The sequence below is a fragment of the Bactrocera dorsalis genome, chromosome 5, assembly GCF_023373825.1.
Source record: "Bactrocera dorsalis isolate Fly_Bdor chromosome 5, ASM2337382v1, whole genome shotgun sequence".
NCBI lineage: Eukaryota > Metazoa > Arthropoda > Insecta > Diptera > Tephritidae > Bactrocera > Bactrocera dorsalis.
Window position 1 is genome coordinate 24,950,008 of NC_064307.1, and position 13,651 is coordinate 24,963,658.

The following is a 13,651-nucleotide window of genomic DNA, read 5'->3' on the forward strand; positions in this document are numbered from 1 at the left end:
GCTAATCCACCTTGCACAACCCCTGAAAGCCACTTCAGAGTTACAATATTTATTCCATGCGTTGATGCTCTGATTCAAAACATGACAGAACGTTTATTAGTGAATGAGGATATACTCTCGTCATTTCAAATTCTACTCCCAGGTTTTGCTGCAATTGATAATGCCGAAGAATTAAAAAATTTAACTATTTACTTCGAGGAGCAAATATCAATGACAGCATTAAAATCAGAGTATCGATTGTGGTGTGCCAGCTTGTCAACAATAGATCCAACCATAGAAGTGTTGAAATTACTGCAACATTGCGATGCAACGTATTTTAAAAATATTCACTACCTGCTTACAATTTTACCAACTCTTCCAGTGAGGACCGCTTCCTTCGAAAGAACTTCTTCAACCTTAAAAAGAATAAAAACTTTACCACGCAGTGTGATGGGCAATGAGCGGCTGAGTGCACTTGCTGTTATTGCAGTGCACTGGGATATTAAAATAGATCCAGATGAAGTAGTTAATGATATGGCAAACAAGAAGAAAAGAAAAATATTACTTATTTAAGTTACAACTACCAAATAATTTAAGTAATATGTATATGAATTTATATTGTTTTTTTTTTTAATAAACAGAAAATTCAAAGTTTATATATGTTTTTACTTCAGCCCCCCCCGAAATGAAAAGCTGGCTACGGGCCTGACATGGCTCCATCCTGCATCCATATAACATATAACGAAAAATAGTAATAAGTAACGGGTGATTTTTTTGAGGTTAGGATTTTCATGCATTAGTATTTGACAGATCACGTGGGATTTCAGACATGGTGTCAAAGAGAAAGATGCTCAGTATGCTTTGACATTTCATCATGAATAGACTTACTAACGAGCACAACGTCGAATTTTCAGTGAATGGGCCCTAGAAAAGTTGGCAGAAAATCCGCTTTTTTATCGACAAATTTTGTTCAGCGATGAGGCTCATTTCTGGTTGAATGGCTACGTAAATAAGCAAAATTGCCGCATTTGGGGTGAAGAGCAACCAGAAGCCGTTCAAGAACTGCCCATGCATCCCGAAAAATGCACTGTTTGGTGTGGTTTGTACGCTGGTGGAATCATTGGACCGTATTTTTTCAAAGATGCTGTTGGACGCAACGTTACGGTGAATGGCGATCGCTATCGTTCGATGCTAACAAACTTTTTGTTGCCAAAAATGGAAGAACTGAACTTGGTTGACATGTGGTTTCAACAAGATGGCGCTACATGCCACACAGCTCGCGATTCTATGGCCATTTTGAGGGAAAACTTCGGACAACAATTCATCTCAAGAAATGGACCCGTAAGTTGGCCACCAAGATCATGCGATTTAACGCCTTTAGACTATTTTTTGTGGGGCTACGTCAAGTCTAAAGTCTACAGAAATAAGCCAGCAACTATTCCAGCTTTGGAAGACAACATTTCCGAAGAAATTCGGGCTATTCCGGCCGAAATGCTCGAAAAAGTTGCCCAAAATTGGACTTTCCGAATGGACCACCTAAGACGCAGCCGCGGTCAACATTTAAATGAAATTATCTTCAAAAAGTAAATGTCATGAACCAATCTAACGTTTCAAATAAAGAAACCGATGAGATTTTGCAAATTTTATGCGTTTTTTTTTTTAAAAAAAGTTATCAAGCTCTTAAAAAATCACCCTTTATTAGCAAGATTTTATGGGGTCAAAGGGAGCCCATTTTGAAGGCGATAATAAAAATTTATTTTAATATATGTGATAATGTCGATTGCTTCTCAGTTCGGGTGAAACACGATCATATATTTTCAAGCGTAGAACTAGAAACCTGGCTTTCTTGGCTTTCTTGCATATCACTTTTGACAGTCATTATCTGTTGCAGTCATTAACGGTTATCGATGAGGTAGTATGAAACTCGAATATCAGTCCTGACATTCGAAGCATTATTATAAATTCTGAAAGATAATACGAGTATAATAACAGTATACACTTTTAGCTTTAATGACTAGCGCCATCAGATTCGGAGCTGACTTTGTTGGACAGATAAGTTTGAAAGAATTATTATCACTTTCTACTTCGAGGTGAAACCAATTTGAGGACCATGACTGCATGTAACTGCAGACATAACTATAATTGGAAAAAATTAAGCATTAACCTAGTTTTCAATTCTTTATTTTATACATACTAAAGTTTTGTGTGATAACTTTCCATAAAAAAAGGTATAACTAGCTATGTTAGATTTGAATATTCCCATGAATTTATATATCTACATATAGCACATAATATATATAAATATACGACATTAGTTAACAAGCCCAAACCAGTAAATATATAAAAATACAATTTCCACATCCGTTAATTATATTTATTTATTTTGTGTTTAACGGTAATTGCACTCTATATGCCACATTCGTAATAATTTAACTGTTAATTGGTAATTTTTTCAAGTTTCCATTACCTTTAGCGGTCGATGTCAGGTGGCATGATAAATGAGACATATAAATATGCACAACATTTTCACTTGGCGTGGCATGCAACGAACTCAACTTGTAAGTCTCGTGATTATAATGTTGCATCTGTTTATGCAAGAAAACTTGTCATCACAAGTAGAGAAGTGAAATCAAATAAAATCAGTTGAAATGATACAATTTATTGGGGTTTTAAACTGTTTTAATGCATATCTAAAGGTCATTGCCTTAGGAGCTGAGATATTGGATGTGAATAACATATGGCACTTCAAATTTCACCTAAGTGGTAATTAAAAGTTACAAGCTATTTTAAATAGTATCAAGTAGTCAGTGTTGACAGTGAGTGTTGAGCTCGGCCATAGTTTTAATTAAGAAATTAAAAAATTTTAGGTTGCTTTCCGTGATCCTGATCGTTAAAAGACATACATCTTTCTCCCGTCTCCATTGTTCGTATAATCATCTTTAAGAAAAAGGAACTAATATTCTGATTGTTTAACGTCTGATAGTTTTTACTGGGCTTACGCCTGAACAACGTTTACAAATCGTTCAACTTTATTAAGAAAATTAAATTTTTACGTCGAGATCTTAGAATGAAAGCGTAAAAAATACAGCTTGTGCAAGAATTGAAGCCGCTCAACCTTCACAAGTAAGCTCCTTCGCTCTATAGGCTCTTGAAAAATCCAAGAACGTTTTCTAGCCAAATTTTGTTCAACGATGAGGCCCATTTCTGGCTCAATGGTTACATACCAAGCAAATTACCACATTTGGAACAAAGAATAACCTGAAGATATTCAAGAGGTGATATTTTATTCAGAAAGAACAACTTGATGTGGTTTGTGAACCGGTAGAATCATCGATCCATATTTTTTCAAAAATGATGTCGGTAAGAACGTAACCGTCAATGGTGACCGTTCTCGCGCCATGATAACCGACTATTTGATGTCTGAAATTGAATCTCGTGATCTCTTGGTTTAAACAAGACGGCGTGTTTAAAAATCTTTATTTAATTTGGTTTCAAAATAGCCTTTCGAGCCACACAAGTACGTTAGCGCTTATTCTAATTTTCTTTAAATTTGTTTAAAGTCTCGGTTGGGCCTTCAGAGGCTTCATCGAATTGGATTGTTCATATACCAACATACAAAGCGAGTAATGAAGCGTTTGATGTTGAGTTCTCTACCACATTGTCAAGCATCGCTTTTTCGACCTCCCCTTTGGCAATGGTTTTGAAAAAGATTCAGGTCTTTTGGTACGAAATTAGCATTGACACGCTCCATATCTAAAATAATAGTCAAAATGGTTGAGTCAATCCATAAAAGATGTTGAGATCTTCGGCTGTCTCTCTGGTGCGCACACAACGTTTTCCAAGCACTATACAATTTTAGAGTCGACATTTGAGCTAAATAAATCGAGGTCGATCGTGTCTGGTTTACTTAATTCAAATCATTTCGTTTTGGTTTCATATTCAGACATTTTGAGTAATAATTAAAAATTCCAAAGCTGATAATCAACGACACCCAGAAAATCAAAAACAAAAAAAAATATATATAAATATGCAATACTAACATATTACGCCGAAAAATCACTTCATATTATTATGAGCACTGTTAATCGCGGACTCGCCAAAATCCACTGTCACTGTCACTGTCACTTTCAATGCTGCTGCTGCCATTTTTCTCTCCCTTTTTCCATTTTTCACAGTGTCTCCAACCCATCAATATTCCACAACCCAGCTCTTGCGTAATTTCGCGCTGCGCTCAACTCGTTTATTATCACAGTTGTTGTTGTTGTTACACGACTGCAACATGCAATCGGAATCGCAATCGCTGATCTTCATAACAAACGGAAATGATTACAATTGGAAGTGGGAAAAATAGAGAAAATATTAAATAAAATTAGACAAACAAAAACAACAATCGGCAACCGCAGAAGCGCAACAACTGGTTGGACTCGTGCGCATTGTTACTTTTTTCCTGCTGCCGTTGGCGCCATACCCGAACCACAATTGTTGACCAAAAAACAACAACAAATAAATATCAAAAGCAACAAAAAATACAACAGAAAACAACAAAAAATACATATAAAAACAACAACAAACACATAAAAAACCACAACTCGCTGTGCAAAGTCATAAAGTCTGCAAAGTTTTTTGTTTACATTCACAAACGGCTACCGACGCCTCTGCCTCGCTCTCCACACTTCATTTCAACACATCGCTGACTCTTCCGTTGTGTTGCTCATCGCACATTTGCGGCACTTCTTTACGCTCATCTTCTTGTTTGTTTGTTGTTGTCACCTTTTTTGGTTGTGATTTCGGCTTTTCGTCTGCCGGTTTTTATTTGTTTACATTTTCGGCTGTTGGCCGTAACAAAATCGTTGATCTCGACCCTGTCAGTATATGTGTGTATGTATGTTGGTCTGCTGGTCGCATCTTCCATAGCTGTCTGTCCACTTGGTGACGTCACAACAGCCATCGAGCGTTCAAAAAGCAATTACATACTTTTATGGCAATTAAATATTGAAAATAAAAGAAATATATACAACGACAACAACAGCAGCAACGAAATTGTTACTTCTTTGTGAATGAATGGGCATTTGAACGCTAAATTATACCGTTAACTGGTTAAGTGAATGAGCACATGAGTGCCGCTTGCCCGCTGAGTGAATGGCGAATGGCTGAATGAGCACATTAGTAAATAAATTTTTTTTTTGTTTGAAATTCGATCTGCACATCTTGAATTAACGCGTTACACACGGCGTATAAGCGATTTGGCATTGAACTGACAATTGGAGTTGGTTTTGTGTGAGCGTAACGTATCTTCAGATCTGAAGTGATAGGAAATCTTGCTCTTAGGTATTGATATTATTTTAAAGACAATTAAGATTTATTATTTCTAGTATTAAAAATGAAAAAAATAAATACAAAATTGCAAAAAAAAATTAATTAAAAAAAAATATTAAATAATAATAGAAAATAAAAATATGCACTTTAATCGAAAAAAAGTTATTAAAAAAATTAAATAAAAAATAAAATGAAAAAATCGCTATAACTAAAATATTTGAAATTTAATTATATACAATTGAAAAATAGATCAAAACAGCATATATTTTTTTTATATCAACAAAAAAATGTAATATTTCAAAAATAACAAAACACATTCATTATTTAAAATATTTAAGAAATAAAAAACAAAAAAAATTAAATTAATTATATGTATGTACAGCCATGGTCAACCAAATAGTACAAAGCATGCGACTCGCGAAATACATACATATGTATGTATTTTTTTTTGCGAAAAACGGTCTTTTTTTTTTGAACGATATGTCTTTTAAAATATAAAAAAATATATTGCTTAAAAAAATAAATTTAAACTATAAAAAATAAAATAAAAAATTGCAACTAATAAAAACAATTAAATCGACAAAAAAATATGTATGTATATTATAACAAAAATTAAAATCAAAAACTTTGAAAAATAAAAAAAATTGTATACATACATATATTTTTTAATATAATAACAAAAAAATAATATTTTTTAAATATATGAAAATCAAAAAAAAAAATATAGTTTTTAGTATTAAAAATATACGTTAATAAAAAAAAACAAAAATTACAAAAAAAATATTTAAAAAATCAATAAAAGCAAAATTTACATTTTTTTTATTAATATTAAAAAAAAAAAAACAATTTTAAAATATATGAAAAATAAGAAAGCTGCAAATGATAATTTTTTTAAGTATATGTACATATGTATGTATGTCTGTTCGCAAATTAGATAAAAACAAAATATTTTTCTAATACTAAGAACATTAGTTAATTAAAGAAAAATAAAAATGAAATCAAAAATTGCAAACCAAAAAATATTTTAAAAAGAAATCAAAACAAATTATATATTTTTTTAATAGTATTAAAAGAAATTTTTAATATATGAAAAAAAAACGGCAAAAAAATAAAATATTTTTCTTTTAGGTATGGGTATAAATAAAAACAATATATTTTTTAAATTTTAAAAACATTAGTTAATTAAAAAATATATAAAATAAAATAAAAAATTACAAAAAATATTGTAATTTTTATATTCAACATTAATTTGAAACAGATTTTAAAGTAAAATAATTTTTTAAGTATTAAAAAAAATAAATAAAATAATTACTTAAAAATATATATTACATATTTCTTTGATAAATTTACTATATTCGAAAAAAAAATTTAATAAAATGTAAAACAAAAATTAAATAAATAATAAAAATAAATGACTTCAAAAATCCAACCATTAAATATACAGCTCAAAACTACTGAAGAAATACGAGTAGGCACTTGGTTGTCATGTTCGTTGTTGATTAAAAGTATCTTAATGGCTTACATGCCGACCAGCTGTGGGCAGATAGTCAGCAATAAATTTTTCACTCACAGTAGGCGAACCAGAATCGAATGTCGCACTTTATATGGCGATAGTTAAGCAATCGATTGAGAATAACAAATTTATCAGCTTGTGATATATAAAATAAGTAATAAAATAAATATTGTGGCTGATAACTGCCGCATGCGCTCAAAAAATAATAATAGTAGTAAATAAGTGGTAGGAAGCTAAGAAACTGCTTAGGTAAGAGCTGTATAATAAATTTTCCTAACTAAGAGGTGTTATGCAACTATATTTATGATAATGGACAGTGTTTTAGGTAAAGTTATGGAATTATATGTAGTAAACAAACGTTTTTTCTAATAGGTGGGGTGTCTTTTCAGTCTCACCTTAAGTTATTTTGTATACCCTGAACAAAATATGTAAATTGGATTTGCCACGTAGTTTTAATACTCAGAAGAAAATTTTGTAGACTATGTTAAGTAAATATAATACATATCTGTGTCTATCTATAACCATTCTATAGCATGTGGCTTCCATACAAACGGAACACTCGGAATCGAATGTTCGAATGAAAAACTTTTTTAGACAAGACTACAATTTCCTGACAATTTTTTCAGATAGTAGTCTCACTATTGCAAAATCAAAATCTATTCATTTGTGAATAAAAAAAATGTATAAACCCGTGGAAATAAATTCGATTTAAGTTCTCAGTTTAATTTAATCAGACAGATTTTGATAACATTTACTCTTATGTCGCGAAAGCTAACCATAAGGGATATGACTTTGCATTTTCGGCAGCCTTGCTTAGCACAGTTTCGAACCAACGTTGACAATAATGTGGTAAGAAAAAGTTTGCAAATCTGGTAAAGTCATTATGGGGTTACATGGTAAAAATATTTTAAACTCTGGCATTGCGACGCCATTTCCAGTGACTTCTCCGATAAAAAATGCGCCCGCATTGGCAGGATAACTTCCATTTCTAATATCCTCTCAAAAATTGGATATCATGTCATCTTTCACCAAGTTTCTGATTAAAAACTCTATACTGCATTAGAGAGATATCCACATCTTCCCATTTGAGGTGCCTCGATGTTATTCAAAAAATGGAGCCTGCTACAAATTTTGATCGACTCCAAACAGTTTATGGATTTTATGAGACTTTTTTTTATTAGAAATAAATATTGGCATGACCCGAGATTTAACAATGTCCAAACATTATGGAAGGATCTTTATTAAAAGAAATATTTGTTGATGTCTGTCAAAAGTTAGGGCCGAGACTGATGCCGGGAGAAACTTTTCTTCTTATAAATTTTCATTCTAATTTATTAACTTATTAAGTAACCATTCATTAAAGAAATCAATTTAGGGTTTTTAGCATATTTATTTCTGTTATTTCTCTTAAATTCACTCCCAAAACTTATTATAACAACTACGCTAGGCGATCTTTTCACCCTCCTCATCCGAACCAGAGCCCTTCTCTTCGACCTGCTCTTCCTTCTTGCCATAATCGGAGAATGTTAAATTAACATCGTACGGCGAGTGCCAGAAAACGCCGATCGGAGTGTAATTATATGGTATGGGCCAAGAATGGAGTTTATCGTCTAACTCGTTTGGTATACGGTTGTACATTAAAGCGCGCCGCTGCACATTGCAGTAAAAACGATTACAATTCAGCACCAGTTCGATACGCTGTACTTCAGGTAAAAGTTTATTGAATATGGCAGGCGCTAGATCTTCACCGAAATCAAAACTCGGTCGCCACAAGCTGAACGTGCCCTTACCAGAGCTTATTGTACTGTGTACCGTATTATCTTGGCCCCGCTGTATCTCTTGCGACAGTGTCGCACACAGCTCAAACAATTTATCCTTAATCGTCAAGTGCTGTTGACTCATTAGCTCAATGTCGGTGACGGTGTTCGGTGGAAACTTCTCATTGATGTTAATCGGTACGGCACGACGATAATGAAAATTTTGAAAATAAGTCTGCAAAAAGAGAACGCTACTATAATAAGTGCAACAAACTGCTTTATTAGCGTTTCACTTACCTCCCCGGTGCGATCTTCGGTGAGAAAGACTTTATTTGCCAAAAAGTATTTATCGGCGATCGCGCTCAATTGCGTACAAAAGGAGCCGACAATATCTTCAACGCACTCGAACATCAACAACGTATAATCGCCCATGTACAGAAATATTCCGGTGGGTCTATCACCCGAAATACTATTTTCAGCATCGCGCAACAATATGTGTTGCAATTCCATTTGTAGGATTATCTTAAAATCGAGTGTTTCTCGTCGTGCCGATGACACCGAGGTCAAAGAGCGCCTACCCCCTCGGTACGAACCGCCATGTGGTAGTGTTGGCGGCGTCGGTCGACTTTGTAGCTGCGGTGGCTCCGCATCCAATTTGTTCTTCGCCAATATGTAGATGCGTTGATAGAAGAGACGTCGCGATAACTCCTGTAGGTCTTCGCGTATATAGTCGATCAGTGATGGTCGTATGGAATAGCACTCGGGCTGTTCCCGTACAATGGGATCGTTGAACCGCAGCGGGCGACTAAAACGTGCTAACTTAAATGAACTGATGGATGCCGTTGCCAAAGAGGGCATTTTGGCTTTTTATTTGCCTTTTTTTTGAGAAATTTTCAAAATATGTGTTTGTTTTTGTAAATATTTCTAAAAATTAAATTGCTGTCGTTTTCGTTTTGCTGATTCTCGAAGTTTGTTTAGGTTTGCTTAAATGTAGTAAACATTCGTTACTTAGCAATGTTTGAGTAATCGAATGTGGGTTTGTTTACTGTCGTTAGGCGTGATAGGCCTTGGTGGGGTATTTGTGAGACAGTCTATTGCATATTACGAGTATATGGAATATAAAGCTCTGTACGAAAGCTTTTTTTTGTTTATTGAAACAATGAAAATCTTTTTTCAAAACAAATAATATTGCTGATTTGACTAGAAGAAAGAGTTTTTTCAGACCCTCAAACCATCCATCTGTATCATATGCTATATATTTGACTTAAAAGCTTTCTTGAACTTTTGTGGAGAGACTGATTTGGATTCGCAAAAAGCTTCGAAAGTGGAAGCATCTGATCTCCTACTGATTTATAAATTAATTCCATAATATTTGGTTTCCATATTTTCTACCTATAGTTATAAGGTGTTTAATCCTATAGAGATCCCTTTTCGAGTTCAACAGGGTTTTTAAAATGCCATTTTGCGATGAATTTTACATTCTTTTTGGAATTGAACTAATGATAATAATATTCTAATAAACTTACACCAAGTACTTCTCGGATTCTGAAAAGTATCCCGTTGGAATATGTCTATGGATTTCATCTTTCAAAATGTGTGCTTCATTTAAAAACCCATCAATATTAGATGAATGAAAATGATGTCAGGTTGTTTCGAGAAGATTTTCATGGAATTATTTAACCATGTGAGTTTGACTGGGTGTAATGAACTCTGCCAGAAAACCATTTCTGAAGTACGCTATACATAACGGGTGATCCATACGAGGTTCCCAACTTTTTTTTTTACAGAAAACACACAGAAACTTCAAATTTAATGGTTTATTTATTATATGGACCGATGATTCCACTTCGATGTGTTTTTCTGGATGAGATGACAGCTTTTGAATCTCTTATGGTTGCTCTTCGTCCCAAATGCAGAAATTTTGCTTATTTACATACTCTTTGAGCCAGAAATTGGTCTCTTTGCTAAACAAAATTTTGCTCGAAAACATGGGTCCTTCTTGGAACTGGAGTCACTTGTGAAGCTGTACGCTTTCAATTTAAGATCGTTCTATATGTCAAACCGAGTTGCTGCGAACGGTTCTGAATCGCTTCTCTACGGTCTTCGTGAGTAAGTTACAAATACGAAGTGATACGAATTCTTAAATGTCGAAAAAATCACAAAAAACATCATTCATGTTTTTAAACCGGATAAGCTGGCATGGTATAACTAGTCCGATAACTAGTCCACCAATTGTAACAGTATCCAAGAACATGGTAATTATACGAAAAGACGTCTAGTATCTTTCTAATATCTAGTGTATTTCGGAAAATAAAAAGCTCGAATATAATACTTTTGTTTAAATTTTTCGAAAACTGTGTATCTCATTTCTAAAATTTGAATCATTGCTTTAAATTTGTAATACTGTTGGAACTAAATATTATCCAGTTCTATAATGACTTTTACATGGAAATAAAATATTTCAATTTTGATTTGCAGGTTTCACTGCTTGCGGTAGTAGAGGGCTCGTGGGGTTCACCAGGTGATGGACAATATCACATACAGACAGATGAAGGACCGGAGCGTTATTTTCGCTTTCAAACGGATAATGGACAGTTTCGTAAGGAAAGGCGTCTGCAAGACGGTACCGTTGTGGGTAAGTGCTTGCCTCTTTTAAATCATTTTCCATGTATTCGCAACTCTAAAAACCGTTTACGTTTTCAGGCACTGAAGCTTGGATAGACGCAGCTGGATTTCTACGCCAAAAGGACTATATTGCCGATAAAGATGGTTATCGCATACTGAAGTCGAAGACCGTATTTGTGGGCTATAACCGAGCTATTGACGTAATATTTAGAGAAACCATACTTAAATAAAAATTCATAAACAAATATTATTTTCTCCCGCAGGATGCCATCAAATCGACGAAGTCGGTGCCAGCGCAGAATGGCGTGCTGGTTAATGGCCGCAATGGACTGCGAGGACAAACGAGTAGTGTTAATATTGTGGACACAGCAAAACAAGTAGCTGTTGCGTATACAACAACCACAACACCGTTGCCGCCCATCATTAGCGAACCCATCGTGCCACACGATCCAGCCTCAGAAGCTTACGATGGCAAATTAAACTATCTTTCACCAGCTGAAGCGGCGAATATACAACCCCAAGGCAAGCTGGGTTTCGATCACTACCCCGACGAGGTGCCACGCCTACTGCAGCGTCAACGCGAACGCATACAGAAACCGATAGTCGCGCCGTACGACACACCCGCCAGCAATTCGCTGACAGATCTTCAACAAGAAGTAGCGCAAGGTCTACGTGAGGGCAGTATTAGTGGAGCGCTACCCTTGCCCGCACTTGATATGCAACCACCGTTGCTCGGCAGAGGCGGCACACGCCAACGTCTGCGTCCAATTGCTGTCTACGACACAACACCAGCGCCGATCGCGGCTGTGGAAGCTGCGGGTTACTCCACACCTTCCCCTTCACCGTTTGGTGCCGCTACAGGTGGTGAGAGCGCGCCTAACACCAATGGTTACTACTACCAGCGTTCGTCCACACCAGCCACGCATACAAATGCTGCCACAACAAATGCCTTAGAGATCAATCAGCTTGAAGACGGTTTACTGCCACCATTGGCGCCGACGACACATCGGCGACAGCGGCCGCCAGCTGCGAATAGTTTAAGTGGCCACGCCGTGCCGTATGACGGTGTCGGTGTGACAGCTAACGGTTTCCGTTATTTCCTGCCACACCAATACCACGAAGAAGAGCAATTTGCGAATGAGAAGCGTGCCGGCAGTTACGGCTATGTGGATCCATTCGGTATACGCCGTGTGGTCTACTATAATGCCTCGCCGGGAAGCGGTTTCGTGCATAGAAACAACAATCGTTATGTGGGTCTGGGTGCGGCACCTTACGATGCCGTTGTCTGATGCGCCGATGGGCAGGAGAAGTAGGCGTAAACGAAATATAAACAATGTCAAATATAAGAGGAGCTCGCAAATCCAACATTTTTAAGTGCGGCTGATAACTGTCTCACCAAATAACTCAAGAACATACCGATCCAAAGCAGCGAGTAACTAGCCAAAGAGTGGATAATGGTGTAATGTTTTAGCAAACTCATAAATATAAAATAGAATTACAAGTATTTGAAATCGAAACTGCCGAGCACAAGTCAGCGTTACATACTCGTTCGTGTTTTTGCTTGCAGTTCGCTATACCCTGCCTGGCATTGTTTGTATTTTCAGCGAGTTCGCGCATATATACTACAATATATACATCGTATGTGTTTATGTGTGAAATTATGCGTATGTGTCTGTGTTAGTTTGATATATTATACATACTTATATAATTTAATGAAAATTATAAATTAATTAATTTATATAATTTAAGTGTAACGAATCGTAACGGCTTTGAGCTGAGTACTCGTTGCTGCGTAAAATGACGTCGAACGAACGAGCTACAGTTAGTTTAACGAAATCACATTCATGTATTAATCTTGCCATATAAACAAAAAAAATTAATTATATAAACAACAAGCGACTAACATATTTAATATTATTTAAAAAATAATAATAAATTATGATAATTAAAAAACGCATTAAAAAAATAATAAAAAAATGTAATTAATAATAGCTTTTAGAAATAAGTGCAATAAAACTGCAAAAAAGTAGTTAAAGTAATTTATATTAGCTTTCTTTTCGTAGCTGTAGTTTTCACATAATTAATAATATTTTTTATTATTATTAAATTTTATAAATTTGTATTTAATTTTTTTATTTTATTTCAAATATTAAAAAAAAATTTAAAATAAAAAATAATTTAAAAATCTTAATTTCTTTTCATTTTTATTTTATTTTTTTTTTATTTCTTTTTTTAATTTTATTTCAAATATTTACAAAAAACAAATCAAATTAAAAAAAAAAATAAAATTTTTCGGCTAAAAAAAACAAATTTAAAATATAAGTACATAAAATTGATCGATTATTTTTTATTTTTAAATAAGTATTTTTTTTTAATATTTTAATCACATTTAAAAATAAAATTAAAGTTTTTCGATTACTTTTTGTGTTAATATTAAATTTGAATTTTTTCGATTATATTT

At 34.3% G+C, this 13,651-nt stretch overlaps 2 protein-coding genes across 2 annotated transcripts in view; one reads left to right on the plus strand and one right to left on the minus strand.

The window, feature by feature from the left end:
- Positions 1-13,159, plus strand: part of LOC105224878 (uncharacterized) — a 51,753-nt gene extending 38,594 nt beyond the window's left edge. The window contains exons 2-4 of the mRNA XM_011203105.4: positions 11,044-11,200; positions 11,269-11,390; positions 11,454-13,159. Coding sequence (XP_011201407.2) covers positions 11,044-11,200; positions 11,269-11,390; positions 11,454-12,479 — 1,305 coding nt within the window. The 3' untranslated portion in view covers positions 12,480-13,159. The remainder of the gene's footprint in view (positions 1-11,043; positions 11,201-11,268; positions 11,391-11,453) is intronic.
- Positions 8,207-9,873, minus strand: LOC105224877 (uncharacterized). The gene is made up of 2 exons (XM_011203104.4): positions 8,863-9,873; positions 8,207-8,800 (listed from the first exon to the last, which is right to left on the minus strand). Exons 1-2 carry the CDS (start codon positions 9,421-9,423, stop codon positions 8,252-8,254), a joined length of 1,110 nt encoding a protein of 369 aa, XP_011201406.2. The 5' UTR covers positions 9,424-9,873; the 3' UTR covers positions 8,207-8,251.
- Positions 13,160-13,651: the final 492 nt, after the last annotated feature.